The following is a 23,488-nucleotide window of genomic DNA, read 5'->3' as shown; positions in this document are numbered from 1 at the left end:
TCCTCCCCCCTCCTACCCCCACCCCTCTCCCCCCACTTTTTGTGTCTATTTTTGTGTATATATTGTTATTTTTAAAGAATTGTCAGTGTGTACTTGTGGTTGCCTTTATTTTTAGCTGAGAGGGTAGAAATTAAAATCTACCCTCTGAAATTTTATCTCTTTTTTTGTATGATTATTATACTATGTAAAAATAATTGATCCGATTTAGTATTTGCGGACCATAAAAATATAGACATTAATTTGTAATTATAAAAAATGTAAAGAATAAATGAAAATATTGTAAAAAATGTAATTAATTTAAAAATATTATAAAAATATGATGTCATGTCGTGTACCTGTGCAGATGATTGTAAAACTGATAAAAGATAATAAATTGATAAAAAATCTCAATATATAGAAAATTATCAATAAATTATAAAAAGTAAAAATATAAAAGTAAATTGATAAAATCCTAAAGTAAGGATGAATATCAATCATTTATTAACAATTGTCAAAAAATATGTGAAAAATATATTTTGTGCCCTTTAACGATCAGGAAATCTGAAGACGTTAATTTTAAGCACGAAGAGCAAAAATTAGGTATCAACACTCAGCCATTCTAGTTTCAAGCAAGACAAGCATGGAAGGTTTGTGGAGATCAACCAAGGTGGTGCATTGTCTCCTCAAGGTGTCACTATTTGCACATCTTACATTCCAAATGATGAAGTTAAGCATTGGGTCCATTTGGAGAGGTGAAGATGGAGTGACATATTTCCCTTTCCATTCTTTATGGAAGGGTTTGGTTATCTAAGTTATAGAGAGAGTCACAGTAGTGGTAGATGGTCAATCTTGTTCTTCAGATTTAGAGAGCACTTCACTAGACTCTTAGGACAGAGCATGATAACAACTTCTCTCAAGGGCTCTTTGAACTCTTTCTGGAAGGTGTTCTCTAGAGGGAAAATATTTGGTCTTTAGACCCCAAGATTTTCCAAGATTTTTTCCAGGTCCTTGTTGTATTATTTCAGGTTGTCCAGGTTTGAATTTTCTCCCTCTCCTAGGCCTCCTACCCACACTTTTGGGGATGGGGGTTGAAACTGGTGGAGAAGTTATTCCATGGGGTTCCATAGGATGAAGGAGGGGCCCACTAGTACCGCATTGAAGGTTTGAGGAGGGAAGAAAGGCATGCTCTGGAAGACTTAATTCAAAAGAAGATTATGCTCCTGGGTGTATAAGTGCACAGGGTCCATCGAGAGTTATGCTTGGAGTAGAGTTTACATCCACATTTGATTGCCCAGTAGGTGGACTAAATGGTTTATTGCTTACTTCACCACATTGACTTGATACTATGGGTCCTGAAGTAATAGAACCACTAGTTGGCCCCCTACATTAGCATTCAGGGTCAATGGTATATCCTTGGGAGTATCTTTAGCCAAGAGTCTGGGACATGGTCTGGTGCTGGAGAGGCAGTCACCAGGAATATGGGAGTTTTTGGCAAGGGGTGTTGTTGGTTCATGTTCTCCAGATTTTCCATTCTTGAGAGGATAAGAGACTGAGGGGTAGTGGGACTTGGGATTACTATTTTTAGTAACAATATGATGTTTGGTAGAAGTAGATTTAAGAGATGCGACTTCAATGGTCATGTCTACTGTAGAAGATGGCTCTAAGTCTTTTTTCTCAAAGCCAAAAGGAATAGTATTTAAGGGATTTTTCCCATTTGCAGCAGGGTAGTTAATTGATATGACATTCATCGTCATGTCAACTACAGTTCCTTCATGATTATTCTTATTCTCCGAAGTGTTCAGTTCAAGAGATTGCAAGGTATTAAAATAGTTTTGGTGAAGGAAATGCAGTGGACCCTTAAGGGGGGCCTTCTTTAGGATTTTGGACTGAAAGTGGGGATAGTGCTCAGGTATCAGTCAGAGACACGTATTCCCTATCCTCAGTACATGGTTGGTCCACTTTAGAGGTGTTGACTCCTTCTGAGAGCCGATTAGGGACGTTTAAAGATGGAGATCCCACAGCGGCTCGCCGTTTCCCAAATTTTTTAGGGAATGACGATTTCACATTAGTCGAAGTAGAAAACTTACCTGAAGGGACTTCTATTGGTGTTACTGGGCTATGTTTTTAGGGTGGTTGTTGGGTCCTTCACTTAGGGTAGTTGATCAGCTTCCACATGTTCTCCGGTGAGGGGATATTTCTGGCTGAGGTCGAGGAAGATCCCGGTTCATGCAAATTCTAAGTGGGTGGAGGATCAGTACAAGTTTTAAGGGTGTGCCCCAAGCGTGCACATCCGGTGCAGAGTATTCCGTCCCCCTCATATTATAGATCTTGGATGTGGTCTCTGATGATGACTCTTCTTTTGATTGGAAAGTGGAGGGGCATACACAGATCCGCGCGTATCTACCAAGAAGCATTGACGATGTGCATGAGTCAATTTTTAGTAGATCCCCCAGTTTCCATCCAATCTTTTCCAGTATCAGGTGGTCGTAGAACTCCGTCAGCAGATGACGAAGCCGGACCCAAATAGCAGTGTGTCTGATTGTGGACTCTCGGGGCACAAAATTGGGCTCCCACCTGGTAACTGCGAGAAAACCTCCCATTATGAACCAAGGAACCCCTGGAAAAGCTCAATCCATATTTTCCTGTTTGCTGAATTTTGCGATGTGGAAATCCTGACCTTGGTCGATGAGGGTCAGGGTTTCCGAGGGCTTTCATAGTTCTATGATTTTTGCTTTTAAAAATTGATGGGAAACTTTTCTTCCCAACAGTTTGACTATCACTGAATATTTTCATGGTTGGTATATTCTAGCTTTGTCCTGATCCGATAGGATTATTGGGTCGTTGGAATGACCGATCTCCTCGTGGGTTGGTGGCCAGATTTCCAATTGAAGTGGTGTAGCGAGATCTGCAAGTTTGTCTGTTAGAACGTCTTTGAAGGATTTTTTTAGGACTTCGTCCTCTTCCATGGAGGCATTATTTTGTACTTGTGGATTAGGCGGTCTTGCCGAATTTAGTCTCGTGTATTGTTGGTCGGGTGCCCTAGACATTGTTTTAAGTGTTAGAAGAGACCAATTACAAATACACACATGGGAGTGGTCTTAACAAAGAGAATAAGGGCAAAAATGAAAATATTTAACAAAAAGAATATCATCTATTATCATGTGTATTCTCTTAATTCACTTAGCCAAAGAAGTGAAATACCTAAGTGGTAATATACAATTGAATGTAATTAAGATATAGTAAGATGTGTTACTAATGATGTAATTTGTATGCAGTTTCTGAGGGTAAACTACTCACAACAGTTTATTTTGTTTTGATCTTCATATATCCATGCATATCTCACGTAAATGAACTTTCGATTCAACTACTACAAATTATATCAATAACAATGTTTTAAAACTGTTAACAAAATAATTATATATTATAACAATAAATATATAATAACTTATTACTACAATAATAATATTATAAGTGATATAATAATTATAACAGAAATATAATTACTTATTCGCAAGTTAATGAAATTAAGTATTAAATAAATATTACTATGATATTATATTAAATGATATATTAATTATAATTGAGTCATGCTAGGTACTATCCTAAGAAACTATTTCAGCAGTGTGAAATATTTTTCCAGGATTAAACAAGTACTTTCCTAATTAATTAAAGGATACAGGAATCAATAAAATTATTAATAAAAATACCAACAAGTTAATTTAAAAAATGGTGTAACTAATAGAGCCCTTTAATTAAATCTATATATAATATAAAGAAAGATTATAGAGAATGTAATGTGGCACCTTTCTATGGCCACCATTTCTAATTATCTTTTTTTCTCCTTTTTTGAATTTTTTAATTCATTCTTTCACTAATTAATTTATTTATTAATTTAAAAATGCTCTATCATATTTACTATATCTAATAATATCTCATGAGTTATAAAATACTTTCATCTATTTGCATTCTCCACTTAAATAACATGTCTTCTCAACTTCATTCTACTTAATTATGATGGATTAATTCATCTATAAATATCAATCATCTATGAAGTTGTTGGATACTTATTTGCATTTTCTCCTTCTTCTTCTTTGTAGTATTTTTTTAACCCTTTTTTTTTACCTTTATATCTTTTTCATGTGACAATATGGTAATCATCATTTTGATGAAGATCATAGAAATATTCTTGAGAATTTCTTCTTGTGTAATAATAGTCAAACACAAGTTCATCAACATGAAGAAGGAAGCTTGATGGCGGTGTAAACTTCATCAAAGAGAGAACTAATTTAATTTGATACAAGTTTATCAAGATAAAGAAAAAAGTTTAATGGTCTTGGAGGATCCATCAAAAGAGATTATCAAATTAAGTACTTTGGCAAAGTATAGAAGTTTGAATGATATATATATATATATATATATATATATACATATATATATTACTTATCTTAGTATTTTTAATTAACTATTTCGTTAAATACAAAAGATGTACCCTTCAAGAACAAGACTTTATTATAAAGTTATATATATTTCTTATCTTAGTATTTTTAATTAACTATTTCGTTAAATACAACAGATGTACCGTTCAAAAATAAGACTTTATTATAAAGTTTTATACTATGTCATGGGCAAATACCTTCAATTCATTGCAATTTGTTGATAACATAGAACTTATTGGCTCGTAATTTTTTTACCAATGATAATCATCATTTTTGGCTCTTTTCTTTACTTTTCTAATCTTCTTTTTGTTCGATTCTTTCTAATTTAGATGTTATATCACTAGATTTTTATATTTAAGCATTTCAATTTAGTTTTTTTTTGTTGAAGTATCAATAATTAAAAGTAATATATATGACATCTCACAACCTAACATTAAAATATGTCAACCTAATAAAAAATTATTACTGTATTAGTTATAAAAAATGTGATGTGGCACCTCTAAACGGCCTCCATTTCAATTTTTCTTTTTTCTCCTTTTTTGAGTTTTTTTCTCTCATTTCTTCAATTATTTTATTTTGTAAAATCATCTTCTTAACTCATAATTCTTCAATAAATAAATTCTACTCTTAATTAATTTTAATAAATAGTAATCCATAACTCTTAAGTCTTTCATATTCATAACTTTCAGTTATGTAATGTACAAATTTGTAACATCTTAAAATCATATTAATAAAAAATTATTCAGAGGTACGTCTGTTGGTTATGTCCTTCCTAACCGATGGTACATTCATCTTTACTGGATTTGCATTATGAATTTGGAGTTTTTCTCAATTATTTTATTTTAAAAATTAACTTACATCTCTTTATCTTCATAAATTATGCTCTTAATTAATATTAATAAAATTCATAACTCTAAAACCTTTCATGTTCATAACCTCAGTTATTTATTTTGCATTAAAAAGTCCAATGATAATTGTTTCTTGAAATAGAGAGAAACAATGACAATTATTTCTTGAAAAAATTTAATGATAATTGTTTTTTGTAAGGTATGTACATTTGTTTGTTTACTTTTTTAGAGTCGATTTCTTTTATGGTCAAAAAGATCAACGTAACTTGTATTTGTTAGGCTTGATTTTTTTTAGAACTTTCTTAATTCACCGGCTTTGCTCAATTTTTTTTTTTTATTCTTTACTGGCCTTTTTTTAAAATTCATTGTTTAACTGTAATTACTTTTGTTGAATATATTAATGATTAGATCAGTAGATCTTTAGCTGTTCTTCATATAAAATAAAAACTAATCGGTGAATATTTATTTAGCTTTAAATATTTTAGAATGGTAAATTTGAAAAAGATTAAAAAAAATTTAGTCCACTCTTTAAAAATGTCATCTATCTGCTCTTTTTCATTCTGATATGTCTTTGAAATTTGCTTGATTTCTTTTTCCTTTTTTTCCTTTTCACGTCAATTGTTGTTGCAAAATGTTTTCATGTGCAATTGGGAAATGTATATATATATATATATATATATATATATATACTTATTTTCTCTCAATATATGGTACTTGTATTTTTTTTTCATTGGAATATAATTATCTTTTAATGTTTGAAAAATTGTAAGGAATAATTTTTTTTTGTTCTAAAGCTATGGTAAATATTTTAATATGAAAATATCGGCCAACGCATAGTGAACCAAGTATCTACTCTCAGATGGAAGTGATTTAATCACCTCATTTTTTTTCCCAACTAATCCTAATTTTATATCATTTGTTAGGTGTTATGATCCTCTTATTTAATTAAGATTGAATTACCTTTAACATTTTTTTAGTTTTCAAAAAAAATACTTTTAAAATTATTTTTAATGTTTATATATTAATAACAATTATTCATAAATTTAACAGGTTTTACATAATCGTGTAGTTTTACATAATCGTGTGAAACACGGTCAAGTTACCTGGTATATAATAATATAAAGAAAGGGTGAAAGAAGAGGAGAAAATGGAGGAGTAAGAAATTAAAGGAAAGGAAAATTGAAAGTAGGTTACTGCATTTTGATGACTAACAATATAGCTTATTTATAGGCTAAAGTTAAAGCTTCTCCCTGTGACAAGTGTATTAACACTTGTCTTTTTTATAAGAGATACTCTTAATATATGTTTGACAAGTATAGGTCAAGTGACAAATAATGACATGCATGTATTTTTAATTATCCTTCTTTTCAAGTAAAGTAATAAAATTTATGACTTTCCAAATACACTTTTATAATGACTATACAATAAATTTTTTTGAAATAAATAAATAATATTCCTATGATCCCCACATTATTTCAAAATAATTTATAGGAAAAAGAGTTTTAACTTGCTGGACTTGCATGGTTAAAATATAGTAGGTTTGGTGTCTTCTGAACTATGAATCAAACTTAGACCAATAAATTTCACTTACTGAATTATCGGTGAAATATAATGTTTCTATAAATCGAATAACTCTTGTTGTAAGATAGAGACTTTATCAATCATATTTTGATCGTAATTTTATTGTTCAACATGGTTTTGCGCCAATAGGTCATGTGCATGACTGGTATTCATGAGAGCTCTGGGTAACTAAGGCCAAAAGTAGTCTCATAGGAACGACCACATTCCACTTCTCATATAGGTGAATTCATCAAGTGTACACTGTTTTAAATACACCAACCATAAGCACTACTAAAAAAACAACTTTTGCGACCACAAAAAAACAACCACAACTGGTGGTCGCAATAAAAGCAACCACATGTGGTCATTTTTTTCATTTTTTCTAAAAAGGATAGTAAAAAAGTGACCACATGTGGTCGCTTTTATATTTTAAAATTGTCTAATAATTATTTTAAAAAAAATTATATTAATTATTATATTTTTTTTAAAACTAAAAGCGACCACAAATGGTCTATTTTCGATTTGAAAAAAATTTAAAAAATATTTTTGTAAAAGTGACCACAAGTGATCGCTTTTAATTAAAAAATAAATTTAAAATATTATACAAAAACCAATCACTTTTGATCGATTTTTGATAAAAAAAAAATATTTTTAAAATAATGACCACAAGTGGTCGGTTTTGGATTAAAAAGATAAAAAGGATAATATTTTGATTAAAAAAAAGGATGACTTTATTTAAAGAAATTAAATTAAAAATATTTTTAAAAAAGAGATCACTTGTGATCGCTTTTTGATTTAAAAACTAAAAAAGAAAGATATTTAAAAAAATCGACCACTTGTGGTCGCTTTTATTTTAAAAATTAAATTTAAAATAAATTTTAAAAAGGATTTTGAAAAAATAAAAAAGAAAATTATTTTTAAAACTGACCACTTGTTGTCGCTTTATGATTAAAAAAAAATAATAGAAAATGTGACCACTTGTGGTTGCTTGTCTTTAAAATTTTAATTAAAAATATTTATATAAAAGTGACCATAAATGGTCGCTTTCGATTAAAAAATAAAAAGAAAATATTTTAAAAAAGAGATCACTTGTGGTAGTTTTTCATTAAAAAATAATAAAATATATTTTTAATATATATTAATCTTTTTTAATTACACTGAACACACGTAGTCGATATCCTATATAATAATAATAAAAATCAATCAAATTTAAATTTTGTAAAAAGAATTATACTCAAAAATAAACTAAGAAATATATTAAATAAATAAATTACGTTAAACATAATCTTTATCTTTTACTTATGTTTCAATATATAAAATAAATATGTTTTCCATCGTATATACGTTAAATATTATATTTGTATAATGAATATGTCTATATCATACAGTTAAGGTAATAATATGCTATTGGAGTTATAATAATGTAGTGTACATGTATAACCGATAATTCATCAAAATATAATGAATATGTTGTATTATGAGGTAATATACTTGTGCATGTGATATATATAGTACGTATTCAAGAGTTTCTCTCTCTCTCTCTCTCTCTATATATATATATATATATATATATATATATATATATATATATATATATATATATATTAAATGTAGTGATCGATGAATGATGTAGTAAAAAACTAGCAGAATCTATCCAAATATATTGAATAGTATGTTTCTATCATACATTCGAGGTATTAATAATATACTGTTGAAGTTATAATAATATAATACCATTAATTAATCACAGTATATGCATACGTTCTGTATGAGGTAATTATATACTAATGTATATGTGATGTATATTCCACATATTTAATTAGAACCTGATATATAGTAAGTGTTATATATATATATGTGTGTGTGTGTGTGTATGTCGTGTATTGAAAAAGGTCAAAAGCTCTAACTGGATGTATCCAAGTATATGCTGAATAATTTATTTTAAAACGATCGAAGTAATAATATACTGTAATACGTTGAAGTTATATTAGTGTAAGTTAATCAAATTAATCGATAACTCATCAAAGCATATATTAAATACATTGCATTACAAGATAATATACTCGTGATGTGATGTATATACTACGTGTGTAGAACCTGATAGTTGATAAAGTGTGTGTAGGTGTATGCATGTATGTAGATATGTGTGTGTGTGTGTATTATGTAGTGATGTTCAAAGTACGCAGTCAAAAACTAACTAATGTATCCAATTATATATTAAATAGGCTAACATCATGCGATCGATCGATCGAAGTAATAATATTTTGTTTAATTTAATAAGGTAAGATAAACTAACCGATAATTCATCTGAATATATATGAAATACGTTGCATTATGGAGTAATGTATTTCGAAGATGATAGTCAATCGAATATATGTATATATATGTATATGCATATATATCGTGTAGTGATGTACGTAATAATCAAAAGCTAACTAACTGAGCTATATATCCAAGTATTTTGACTAATACGTTGATTCATACCATTGGGGAAATATACTACTCGTGTTAATGTATATCAAGAGTATATTGTTGAAGTTATAATAACGTAAGCTAATTAACCGATAATTCATTTGATTAATACGTTGTACTACATGGTATATAATATCGTATTTAAAAGCTAATTAACTAAAAACTCATCCAAATTTAAGAAATGCAATGATATTATTATAAGATTTAAGAAATATATTACTCGTGTTAATGTAATGATAAAATAACTAATTATCCGATTTATATGTACATTGCATTAAATTATTTGGATGTTATTATATATATTATATGATTTATTAATTTTTTATTTTTTTAATAAAAATCGACCACAGTCCACAGATGGCCATTTTTCAAATAATTATTTAAAAAAAAAAAAATAAACCAACTATTCATGATCGGTTTTTTTAAAAAATTTTATAATATCCGACTCAATTCAGACCTTGACCTGACCCAACCCATTTTGTTTACCCCTTTGATTTTTTCTTACTAATTAGGCATCTCCAATAATCAATCCTCATCGATAAAATACCCGATCTGCAACAATCAATCCACAGCATCTCATCGGCCGTCGACGAGCGTCCACCGTCCGATGGATTTTCCCTCCTAATACCCGATTTGTCGCTAAGCTTTCACCTCTTTGAAACTCTGCTGATCACACAGTTGCGAAAGCGTCCACCATTTTATGGTAAGTCCTTTATTAATTTCTTACGAAGTTGCAACGAAATACATTGTTTTTTGCTCTATTTAGCAGCTAGATGAGTTAACTTATGCCTTTGCACTATCTGTTATCTCTATTGACTTCAAATCTAGCAGTAATGATGCCAAAATATAACTATTACTCATATTGGGGGCCATGGAGAGATATATTTGTATATATTACTATATTACTCTACTATATAAGCCAACAAGGTTGGGACTATCATAGCATGAGATGGTTGTACAATAGGCTTCCTAAGTTGTGCCAACAAGTTTGGGACTATCATAGCATGAGATGGTTGTACAACAGGCTTCCTAAGTTATACAACTGGCCTCTTTTTAATTTATTGCTCTTTGTGGCCTTATTTAACTGGTTGTTAAGCATGTGGAAGGGTTGATGTCCACGTGTGACCAGTAATCCCTTTTACTATATACTCAAGGGAACCAAAGGCTCTTTTTTCGCTTCTCGCTCTGTATCAGTCTCATTTTTTGACAGCTCAGTCTTTTTAAAGATTGAAATTGCTGGGACTCCATCAATTTGAAGGTTGAATTTGGTAGGAATTTTTCTCTAATTTCATACTTTAATTGTGCTTTAAGTCGTTTAATTTTATTTTTATGGCGATTTATCTCATTCTTTCTTTGTTCCACTTCTTCAGAGAAATATAGAGAAATACAATTTTTTCTTTTTTGTTTGTTTCATTGATTTAAAAATCTATCAAAATAAATACATGCAATCATGTCTTCAAAGTTTTGAGTGTGTTTTGGTTTCTGATGCCAACAATTCCTTCCTATTTCTTAGTTTAAGTTGCATGTCAGTACTATGTTATGTTTGCTTGCACTCTATTGTACATAGGGTGTTTAATGGTATGCTAAGCTCGACTTAATCCCCTTCTTTAATTGTATATTCATAAAAATTCCTATATTTTTGGAGCCAATGTTGAAACTTTAATACTCTTACTATTACTATTAAAAAGTTTTGTAAGATTGTTAAACTAACAAACATATGTGCATCACATTATTCGACTCAGTGTGACAAAATTTAGAGTATTTAAATTTGCATGTATAGATTACCACTAGCTAGTGCGAGTTACTCTATTATATAAGCCAACAAGGTTGGGACTATCATAGCATGAGATGGCTGTACAACAGGCTTCCTAAGTTGTGCCAATAAGGTTGGGACTATCATAGCATGAGATAGTTGTACAACAAGCTTCATAAATTATACAACAAGCCTCTTTTTAATTTATTGCTCTTTGTGGCCCTATTTAACTGGCTTTTAACCATGTGGAAGGGTTGATGCCCACGTGTGACCAGTAATCCCTTTTACTATATACTCAAGGGAACCAAAGGCTCTTCTTCCACTTATCGTTCTGTATCGGTCTCATTCTTTGACAACTCAGTCTTTTTTAAGATTGAAATTGTTGGGACTTCATCAATTTGACCGTTGAATTTGCTGGGACTTTTTCTCCAATTTCATACTTTTATTGTGCTTTAGGTCATTTAATTTTATTTTTATGGCGATTTATCTCATTCTTTCTTTGTTTCACTTCTTCGGAGAAATATAGAGAAATATAATTTTTTTCTTTTTTGTTTGTTACATTGATTTGAAAATCTATCGGAATAAATACACGCAATCATGTCTTCAAAGTTTTGAGTGTGTTTTGGTTTGAGTTAATACATAAAAATGACCCTAAACTTGACACAAAATTATAACTTTGACCTTAAACTTTGACAGTGCACAAATATGACCTTTAACTATTCAAAACTACACAAATATGACCTCCAATCCTACGTGGCAAAATGCGTGTTCAACACACAAAACTGGGCACGTCCAGCTTAAAATCTAAGGGAATAATACATAAATATGACCTTAAACTTTGACAGTGCACAAATATGACCTTTAACTATTCAAAACTGCACAAATATGACCTTTAAATGACTTTTCACTATTATTTTTCATTATTTTTGGCTCAAAAATGAAAATGGCATCTAATTTCTTTTGTCATTGCGAAAAAAGAGCAATATTGAATATTTATTAATTAGGCAGATCAGCCTCATACGAAAAAATCGAGCGGGTATGTATATATATTATAAAGCAGAGGACGGATTTAAGTTATATAATATATGTAAATATTATTTATTTAAATATTAAATTAAATATGAAACTATACTAATAATTAAAAAAATTATAGTTTTAATAAAACGTTATTAAATTAATGTTATTAAGAATAGTAGTAGTAGTAGTATATTAAATTAACGTTATCAAATTAACGTAATTAAAATGTTATTAAATTAATATTATTAAACGTTATTAAATTAACGAGGGGCGGACCTATGTGGTTGTCATAGGATTCACCCGAACCCCCTCGGTAAAAAAATTACGTTGTATATATATAAGATAGAAAATGTATATTTATGTACGTATATTAATGTTGAACCACATAAAACAAGGCAATTAGATAGTCCAGTGGTGTTATTTGCTCTTCTTGGGAGCTTGCTTCAGCCTACTGTGCGGATTCGATCCCTGCTAGTGGCTTTTTTTTTTAATTAAAAAAAAGCTAATTGTTGTTGCTATAGAAATAAATAAAATAATAATAATAATAATAATAATAATTTTAAATTACAAAAAAATTAGGTGATGCTACTATAAAAATATATAAAAAAATTATTATTATAATAATAATAATAATAATAATAATAATAATAATAATAATAACGATGTCGTTTTAACACAAAAAGCAAAACTTTGACAGTGCACAAATATGAACTTTAACTATTCAAAACTGCACAAATATGTCCTCTCTCCAAGTCAGCCCTTTTAACGACGTGGCACCGTATGATTGGATTACCTTTCCACGTAGGCGCGAGTGAGACTCACACATAGGGTTGCAAAATTTGAGGTCATATTTGTTCAGGTTTTGAATAGTTAAAGGTCCTATTTGTGCACTATCAAAATTTAAGGTCAAAGTTATAATTTGGTGTCAAGTTTAGGGTCATTTTTTTGTATTAACTCTTTTGGTTTCGGCTGCCAACAATCCCTTCTGATTTCTTAGTTTGAGTTGCATGTCAGTACTATGTTATGTTTGCTCTCTGTTATACAAAGGGTGTTTAATGGTATGCTAAGCTCGACTTGTTCCCTTCTTTAATTGTATATTCATAGAAATTCCTATATTTTAGGAGCCAATGCTGAAATTTTTAATACTCTTACCGTTGCTATTAAAAACTTCCGTAAGATTGTTACACTAACAAACATATGTGCATCACATTGTTCGACTCAGTGTGACAAAATTTAAAGTATTTAAATTTGCATGTATAGATTACCACTAGCTAAAGCGAGGAAATTTGGCAAAAGGATATGCACCTTATTTTAACTTAACCGCAAATTGAACTCAATGATCTAATTGGTGTGGCTCTCTAATTCTTCCTGTCTATATTATTGTGAAGATATCTTTGGTAGACAAGATTCAATATCGATCAGATAACAACTAACACTCCTGATTGGATATGCAAAGTCCATATTGTTGACACAAGTCGAGAGCGACAAAGCCTTGAAAAAGAGAATCAAATTTTGAGATGAACAGGTACTTTCACCTATGTAGTATTGTTATTTACTTTCTCTATGCATACTTACATTATTTACCTGCATCTCAAAAAGTTATTGCAATAGTCCCTTGGATTCGAAAAGTAATAATAAAAGTAGCTAGCACCATAGCAGATTCTACAGTTGCCACTGTAGGAACCAATGAAGCAAAAGATCGATATCATCCAAAGAAACGGGAAATACCTGAAAAAAGCATATTCTTGAGCTTCTCCACTCTCAATTTGTTCACTGAAATTCATATACATGTTGACGGGTAAGTTAACTCTTAGATATTGAGTTTTAGTTATCCTTGATTTTAGGAAAGTGCTTAAAAGTTTATTTCGACATACTCGATTGTCTTAGGCTACATAACATGTTCTTGGTAGAGTCGTCTTTAGAAGAATGATGATGAATAATGATGATACTGTTAGTGCTAAGGCAAGGCCAAGTGTAAAGGCGATGGAAGAAAGTGAGAGGTGGGGGTTGTAACAAAGAAATTATCAAACGCCAATCCTTTCATTACTTTAAGCCTTCTTATTGGCAAGTGGTCTGGTGTGCAGTTGGTGAACAATGACCTTTATAATTTATTTTTGTTCTAAAATGACTTCACCTTTTCTTTTCACTTTTTGTATAGAAGTTCGTCAAACTAGACAGTAGTATTGCTATTTTCCTTGTTTTTTTATATTTCACTGACGCTGTCCAAACAAGTTTTCATTGTGAAGCATTTCTTGAAAAATTTCATTGTAAATGATATTTAAACTTGTGTATATTTTTCAAGATTTCATTTTAACCCAAGAAATTAATAGCTTTGGTGTAATTCTGTCATGCAGATTGGAGGGGTTAAGGAATTTTCTATGCAAAATGCAAGAAATAATAATATCCAAAGCCTAAAAATTGAAGGAATTAAAGATATTATAGCTATTACTTCTGGGAAAGTTGGTGTTGGCAAGTCCACTACAGCTGGTAATTGTTCTGTTTCTAAAATATACAATAGTTTAATTTTAGGCAAAATGGTTCTATGACCGTTGTACTATATCCATTTTGTAATGTGGATACTCCCACTTACATGTTTGTCACCCATTAAAAAGCAACATTTTAAACACTTTTTCAATGAGTGTAACACACCCGCCCCACGTCATCTTCCACGTCATTTTTAAGCATAAAAATATTAAATATTAAAATAAATAAACAAATAAATAAATAAAATAAATAAATATAAAGAAACCCCCCACCCTCCACCCTCCACCCTCCTCTTGTTCCTCTCTCTTCCCCCTTGTTCTTTCTTTTTCCTGTTCTTCTTTCTCTATTTCTTCTTTTTTTTCTTATTATTCTCCCTCCTCTTCTTCTTCTTCTTTTCCTTCATCATCTTCATAAGAAGTGAGGGCCAACAAATCTGAGAAGCATTTTTTCTGTTTAAAATTCAAAAAAATCGTAGAGAGTCGAAGTGGTCGGGGGTGAAGAAGAATAAGAAGTGAATTTTTTATGTGTTGGCTTTATTGAAATTTGAAAAACGAATTGATTTTTTGTTTTTCAATTGTGGAGAAAAGGAGTTTCCTTTTTCAATTGTGACAGAGAGAGTTGAGGAGGTGGCACATGGTGGTGATGGCAGGTGAACGGAGAAATTGGGGTTTAGGATTTAAGTACTAATATTACCATTTCTGTTTTACAAAAAGAAAAAAATTATTTTTGTATTAAATTGATAGAAAAGGAACAATTTTTCAATCGTTGATTTACTGTTCAACAAATAAAAAAAATTAAAATTGGGGTTTTAAGGCTTCAATTCGGAAGGAAGTTTTGTGTTGGAATTAGGTCATTGTTATTGGTTTTGTCAAGGGTAATGGAGCTTGTCTGTTGGGTTGTTCAGTGAGGTTGAAATCAGGGGTTGAAAATGAGGGTAGTGATGATAGGTTATGGTGATGAGTTGTTGCATTCATGGTGTTGATGAGAGTGTTGTTCTCTTTTTTTTCCTTTCTATTTTCTCTTACTACCTATCTCGCAATCTGTGTGGGTATGTGGAGGAGTGTGTTTTGTGCTTTGTGGAGAAGATAAAAATGGTGGAGTTGGGGAAGTTGTGCAGTGATGGTGGATTTGCTTTTATGCGTATATGTGTGTTAATAGTGGTGGTGTTGCGTTAATGGTGGAGGTGTTGGGGGACTCTGATGGCCATGGCAGCCTGGGGGAGGACTTTTTTTAAAAAAAAACTATTTTAATATAAAATTGATCAAAAATGACCCTCACTCGCACCTCAGGCACGTGCCTACACGCATTTCGTCCTACTCAGCAATTTTAATGCCACATAGGTCCGGTCAACGGTCAAAGAGTTTAAAATATTGCTTTTAATGGGTTCAAGGGTTCAGATGACAAACATGTAAATAGGAGTATCTACATTACAAAACGGACATAGTACAAGGGTCCACCGACATATTTTGCCTTAATTTTATGAAATGGAAAAAAGGCTTCCAAGTGTATTAATGCTTCTACTGTGTGTGGTGTTCAGAAAAGGACCGATCACAAGAATTTATTGTACTTAATATTACCGTGCATTTTTACAGGAGGTTGTTTACACTGGAGTTTATTATGAAATGGATTTGAATAAAGTGGAATGTCTATATATGTAAACAGATGTGAAACAGAGAAGTATATGCAGAAATTTTTAAGACTAAAGATGGAGTCAATACACTGAATTTAATGGAACTATCTTGACTGTTATTCATAGTCGTAGGCTACTGATTTTATACATAGAAAGACTCAATAAAATAAATCAAAAAGCTGGAATGACTAACTAAGATAACTCCTAAAAAATAGGAAACAAATTCACGATAAACTACTTCCTAAAGACTAGGACAAGGCTGAAAATAGATTGGAAATAGGACTTTATTTGCTGCCTTTATTTGCCAACACTCTCCCTTAAACTAAAAGCTCTCAAGCTTCATGTTAACAGTAGCTGGTTGAATTCTTCCATCGTGCCAATACCCATCAACCTCCTCAGCTTTTGGAAAAGGAGAAACCTAAGAGGTTTAGTAAGAATGTCTGCCAACTGATCTTCACTTCGGCAATACTGAAGCTCTATTATTCCTTCATTGTTGAGATCTCGCAGGAAATAATACTTCACATCAATGTGCTTGCTTCTTCCATGGTTCACAGGATTTTTTGACAACTTGATTGCAGAATTGTTGTCACAAAATATCATAGTAGCACTTTCCATCTTGAATTGCAACTCTTTAAGGATTCTCCTAAGCCAAATAACTTGACAAGCATAAACTGTAGCAGCTACAAATTCAGCTTCTATACTTGATAATATGACAACTGTTTGCTTTTTGGAAGACCACGATACAGCCCATGTGCCTAGCATAAAGACATAACCTAAAGTGCTCTTTCTACTATCTTGATATCCTGCATAATCGCTATCAGTAAAGCCAATCAAATCTACCTTTACTCTCTTCCTGTAGAAAATTCCAAAATCCTTGGTTCCTTGTAAGTAACGAAGAATTCTCTTCGCAGCTAAGAGATGCATTTCAGTTGGGTACTCCATATATCTACTTACAAGACTAACAACATACATGATGTCTGGTCTTGTAGCAGTTAGGTACATTAGACTATCCATAATTTGCTTGTAAAAAGTGTTATCCGTCTTCTTTTCGCTCCCATCTTTGGTTAGTTTCAAGCCAAACTCAACTGGAATGTTGGTTGGATTGCAATGTTGCATCTTAAACCTGTTTAAAATTTCTCTCACATACTTCTTTTGGGAAACAAATATGCCATCATCAGATTGCACTACTTCTAAACCAAGAAAGTAATGCATCTTACCAAGATCAGACATCTCGAATCATCCATCATACACTTCTTGAAACCAGAAAACATATCACTATTATTCCCCATGAAGATGAGATCATCGACATACAAACACGCAATGACCATTTTCCCATTCTCCCCAATTTTCACAAAAAGTGTAGGCTCATATGGATACTTTTGAAAACCCATTTTCTGAAAATAAGCCTCAATGCGACTATACCAAGCACGTAGGCCTTGTTTTAGTCCATAAAGGGCTTTCTTTAATTGATAAACTTTATGCTCAATTCCAATCTTAACATAACCAAGGGGTTGTTCGATAAATACCTCTTCCTCCAAGTATCCGTGTAGAAATATTGATTTGACATCCAATTGGAAGATCGGCCACGAATTTTGTGTTTCCAAGGTAATTAGCATTCTAATAGTGTCATGTCTTGCAACTTGATACAAGTAAAATGGCCGCCTTAGCTTTTGATAGTATCATTCAAAGTCACTACATAAAGAATCAAGCTTTGGTCCCATGGAGGGCATGGGATCATACTTGTAGGGGTTATTTTGAGCATTCCATCAAACAAACTCGTGTGTGGAAGATTGCTTGGAGCCTTGAAGACTAGAGGACTCACAGGTTTGGACCACATTTGATGGTTCACGATTTTGGCCCCTTTTATTAAGGTCATTTTGGTAACTTATCCTCAAGGTTATTTTGGTCTTTTAGCCTTGTCTAAATGACACTCCATTGCCACCCACCTCATTAAGGGCATTGGAGTCATTTTATCTTTCTGTTGTAATATACTATATTTAGTCTATTTTAGGTCATTTCTCTTTAGTTGATGAATGATGAACATTTGAAGTCTTGAAAGTCCTCTCTCTTGAGAGTAACACCTTAGTATAGTTCTTAGTTAGGGCTTGAAAAATCCATCCTTAGTATAGGGCTTGGAAAAGCCAATATTGTTCTTTGCTTGGAAATGGTGGATCTTGAGGTGAGTGATTCGCTTGGCGGTCACCGTAAGAGTGTGGTGGTGTTGTTACATTAATTAGGGGTTTAGTGTTTGAATCACACTTTGTTCTTAGGTCTTATAACAATCTATATCCCACTATCTATCCTTTTATTCTTGTAATCTTGTTGTGCTTTGTTCTTGTTCATTACTCTCGATTTTGTGGTGTTGTTGGCCGAATTTGTTGTTCATCTTGTTCTTTATCTTGTTGTTGTTAATCTAGTTTGGATGTTGGCTGTTTTGGTGTGCTAAACACCTTGTTCATCTCGTTATTGTGTTGTAATGTTGAATCCGAGAGATGGTCACCAAAGGGGTCCTCGATTCTTGAACTTGTGGATTGATTTTGGTATGTGACTTCGTGCTTCCCTTGGTTGTATTGTATCACAACTGGGGAAAAACTTCAGTAGAATCCACACCATACTCTTTCTTGTATCCCTTAGCCACCAATCGCGCCTTATACTTATCGATTTCGCCATTTTCTTTCAGTTTCGTCTTATAGACCCACTTAACACCAATAATCTTGTGTTTCTCAAGAAGATTAATAAGTTCCCAAGTATCATTCCTTTAAATAGCTTCAATTTCATCATCCATCGCCTTTCTTCATTTTTCTTCTCTAACAGCACTCTCAAAAATAATCGGATCACAGTCTGCAAACAATGCAAAATGGTTAACCGTATCATTATTTGCATTAATTCCTGTTACCTCATAGTCCATCATCCACGAGGGCTTTTTGCGAGCACAACAAAGAGACTGAGCTACTGCATCAGTTTCTTCTAAAGTTGTTGGTAAAGTTTCAGCAGTTGGTGAACTTTCAGCAAGAGTTGGTAAAATTTCAGCAGCTGTGGGAGTTGAATTCACTGCACTTTTAGGTATTAGATTTACTTCTTCGGCTCCTGTATCAAATATGATTGGAGTAGACTGCTGCATACTCCAATCTCAAGTGTTTTATTCATCAAAAATAACATCTCTACTGATTACAATCTTCTTCGTCAGTGGATTAAGCAATTATATGCCTTTGATGCTTCACTAACACCGAGAAAGATACATTTTTTGCTTTTGTCATCAAGCTTCTTCCTCTTCTCGTCTGGAATATGCGTATAGGTAATGCAACCAAAAATTCGAAAGTGGTCCATAGTTGGTTTTCTTCCACTCCAAGCTTCCTCCAGAGTCATATTTTGAACAACAAATATTGGGCTTCTATTTAATACATGAATGCTCCAATTTACCGCTTCTGGCCAGAAAGTCTTTTCCATTTTTCCTTTGGCCAGCAAACTCCACACCATATTGAGAATGGTTCTATTCTTCCTCTACAATACACCATTTTGCTGTGGTGTATAAGCAGTGGTGAGCTCTCTTCAAATTCCACTAAATTCACAAAAATGTTCAAAGAGTTTTGAGCAATACTCGCCCCCATGATCAGTTCAAAAAGTCTTTATGACCCTTCCAGTTTCATTTTCTACGTGAGTCTTGAAGCTTTTAAATGCTCCAAAAGCTTCTGATTTTTCTTGCAAAAAATACACCAAAGTTTTTTAGGAATAGTCATCCGTAAAGATAATGAAATACCTTTTACCTCCATTATAAATTGGTTTAATTGGGCCACAGATATCTGAATGCACCAGCTCCAAAATACCCTTTGCTCTCCACGACTTCCCTTTTGGAAATTAAGAGAAATGTTGTTTGCCAATAACACATTCTTCACAAAATTGGAAAGGGATGATGATTTTCGGAAGACCGATCACCATATTTTTCTGTTGGAGAGTTTTTAATCCACCAAAACCAAGTGACCATATCTAAAATGCCACATCCATGAGGGATCTTTTACTTCTGCCTTTAAACAAGATTGAATACTCTTAATAGTCAAGGGAAATAACCTCTATGAATTCATTTTCACAACAGCAATAGCTCCTCTAGTAGGACTATAAATCTCACAAATATCTTTCCAGATGAAAATAGAATATCCTTTTTCTTGCAATTGTCCAACACTCAATAGGTTGCTTTTTAAAGCGGGAACATAAAGCACATTTGATATTATTTCTTCAAAACCATTCTTGGCTTTAATTTTAATATCACCTTTTCCCATTACATCCACAGTAGAGCAATCACCAAAACTAACTTTAGAACGAAAGCCTTTATTTAAATAAGAAAAACAAGACTTACTCCCACTCATGTGATTACTGCAGCTTGTGTCCAGATACCAAACATCTTGCATGGGTTTTTCTTCTGTGTGTATTGCCATCAACAAGGTCTTGGTTTTGTTGCTTTCAACAAAATTTATATTCTCACCCTTGTCACTAGGCAGCTTAGTGTAGCACTCAGACTGATAATGACCAAATTTATGACATCGATAGCATTCGACTTTTGATTTATCAAAATTCTTCCTCCTGCTTTTGCCATCATCATTGGCTCTAAAATTTCTGCCACCATCTCTATTTCCTCTATCTTCTCTCCCTCTTCCTCTACCTCTACTTCCACCCCTTCCTCTAGAATTGGAAGGAACAAAAGTTGAAGCCTTCAAGGCTTGCTCCTCAGAAGTTGAACTATGGTTCATCTTCTGTTCATGCACCAATAGGGAGCTTTATAATTCATCCAGCGATAACTCATCTATATCTTTTGATTCCTCAGTGGAGAAAACTACATAATCATACTTCGACGTTAAAGAGCGCAATATTTTATCAACAATTGTGACATCAGTCATCTTCTCGCCATGGAATCGCATTTTGTTGCTGATCTCCATTGTTCTAGCGCAATAACTTATTATGGACTCGCCGTCCTTCATCTGTAGAGTCTCAAAATTCCTTATCAAGGCTTGAAGCTGTGTACGCTTCACTTTAGCAGTGCTTTGATATTTCTTTTTTATGGAGTCCCAAATATCCTTAGAATTTTCTTTGTAAAGAATAGTTTCTAGGATGGGACGATCGATAGCCTGAAAGAGATAATTCTTCACTTTCAAATCTTTCAGTTTTTTTGCTTCCAACTCTATTTTTTGAGCATTCGTTAAAATTTTGCCTACTGCCGGAGTATCGATGCCATCCTCTACAATTGGCCAATACTCATTTGACCGTAAGAAATTCTCCACCAGCATGCTCCAATGGTCATAGTGACCATCAAACTGAGGAATTGTTGCTTGTACAAAATTACTATCTGATGCCATGAGTGTTACAAAATAGAGAAGAGAGGTTTAGCTGCTGTTGTATTTTTTTCTTTACTGCAGCATCTCATGCTCTCTCTGATACCACTGTAAACAAATGTGAAACAGAGAAGTATATGCAGAAATTTTTAAGACTAAAGATGGAGTCAATACACTGAATTTAATGGAACTATCTTGACTGTTATTCATAGTCGTATGCTGCTAGATTTTATACACAGAAAGACACAACAAAATAAATCAAAAAGCTGGAACGACTAACTAAGATAACTCCTAAAAAATAGGAAACAAATTCATGATAAACTACTCTCCTAAAGACTAGGACAAAGCTGGACATAGACTGGAAATAGGACTTTATTTGCTTTATTTGCTAACAATATAGAGGAATCCCAACTAATTTGGGATTGGGGGCAGGTATTGCAAACCAGTAGTAGGTCATACACTAGGTATATGTATATATATATAGGTAACTTAAATCCTGTATTTTTCATTGGTGTAGTTGATTGATAAATTAGTTTAATCGTGTCTTTGTTGTTGATGTTAGTACACTTGATATTGTGATGCCAAAAATTTAGGAATTTTTGATTGAACTGTAAATGGCAAAAATTCAATTAAGAAGAACAAAACTTTGAAATACCAAAGTAAATTGGTAGAGAACAAAAGAAGGAAAAAGATGTAACAAGCTAAAATTAATTCTATTCATTCACGTCTTAACAGTCATATTTGAGTGTATTTATACAAAGTGGAGCAATGGATAACTAAAAAAGAAGTTTCCAACTAACTATCAAAAGCATGGGCTATCTCTAACAAAGTGAGCTAGCTAAAAATAAAAACTAGATTTTTGTGTATATATTGCAATTTAACTGGATATTTGAGATTTTTATGGTGGAAATGTTGATCATTCTTTTCTTCCTTATGATTTTTATACTGAATTTAGCTAAGTGTGAAGATTTTGAGCATTAAATAAAGCTTCATATATATGATGCACTATAATTTTAATTTGCTTCACAATAATGGTTTCTTGGTCAATGGCCATGTTTTATTTGTAGTTAACTTGGCATTTCACTTGCCAAAAAGTGTCGAGTTAAAGTTGGGTTGTTGGATGCGGATATTTATGGGCCTTTAATTCCTTTGATGATGCGCCTCCAAAAAAAATCATAATTGAGCAACGGTGATGCTTTAACTACCTTCATTTTAGTATCAACATGCCCTATCCTCTGATAGTAATGTTATACACTTATAGTTGTTGTAATTGTTATTATTCTTTTTTGTCTTGCTTGCCTATCGTGTTATTTGGGCAGATAGGAAGATAATTTCAATTGAGAGTTATGGAGTTAAATATATATCAATTGGATCTCTTGTAGACGAAAGGAAAAAAATTGTGTGGAGAAGGCCTATGGTATGCTTATGCCTACAAATGATGACTAAAATTATACAATTTAACACATTTAAGATTATAAATTGAGCTAAAGATTTTAATGCTTGATGGGACACTTTGAGGACGTAGAATATAATTGTCTTAGTTCAATTAGACCCAAATGTACAATTGCAGGCAATGAAAACCCTTGAATAGTTGACAAGGGAAGTTGATTGGGGACCCCTAGATGTTCTTGTGATAGATATGCTTTCTGGTACCGGTGATAGTCAGATAGCTATTTCCCAAAGGCTACAATTATCAGGTATGTAAAGAATTTTTAGAAGTACTTCTAAAAGTTTTTTGTTTCTTTTTTTTCTTGCAACATATAACAATTTAGTTGATATGTTTTTTCTTGAAAAAGGTAGCTGAAGGTCAATTAGTTAATATGTTATTGTTCATCAAGTATACTTTTTGGTGTACGTTAATATAGAGTACTATCTTATCATACAATAAGGTGAAAATCTTAGTGTATGAGTAAGGTCATTAAATATTCATGGATGTCCAAAAAAATTTCTTTCTTTCATTCATATTTTGATTACTTCTCGTTTCAGTC

The 23,488-nt window shown here is 32.1% G+C and overlaps 2 protein-coding genes across 2 annotated transcripts in view; both read right to left on the bottom strand.

The window, feature by feature from the left end:
* The window catches only part of LOC124891214, a 28,591-nt gene extending 14,527 nt beyond the window's left edge, over positions 1 to 14,064 (bottom strand). The window contains exon 1 of the mRNA XM_047403027.1: positions 13,794 to 14,064. The gene's annotated coding sequence lies outside the window, so the exon portion shown is untranslated. The remainder of the gene's footprint in view (positions 1 to 13,793) is intronic.
* Positions 14,065 to 20,948: 6,884 nt separating this feature from the next.
* Positions 20,949 to 21,524, bottom strand: LOC124891213. Its single transcript, XM_047403026.1, has one exon. It carries the CDS (start codon positions 21,522 to 21,524, stop codon positions 20,949 to 20,951), a length of 576 nt encoding a protein of 191 aa, XP_047258982.1.
* Positions 21,525 to 23,488: the final 1,964 nt, after the last annotated feature.

The sequence above is a fragment of the Capsicum annuum genome, unplaced genomic scaffold (assembly GCF_002878395.1).
Source record: "Capsicum annuum cultivar UCD-10X-F1 unplaced genomic scaffold, UCD10Xv1.1 ctg3234, whole genome shotgun sequence".
Taxonomy (NCBI): domain Eukaryota; kingdom Viridiplantae; phylum Streptophyta; class Magnoliopsida; order Solanales; family Solanaceae; genus Capsicum; species Capsicum annuum.
Note: the sequence above shows the minus strand (reverse complement) of the source record. Positions and strands in the feature narration are given on the sequence as shown.

Excerpts from the sequence above, each read along its gene's own strand:
- LOC124891213 (XM_047403026.1), bottom strand. The coding sequence starts at position 21,524 with ATGGCATCAGATAGTAATTTTGTACAAGCAACAATTCCTCAGTTTGAT.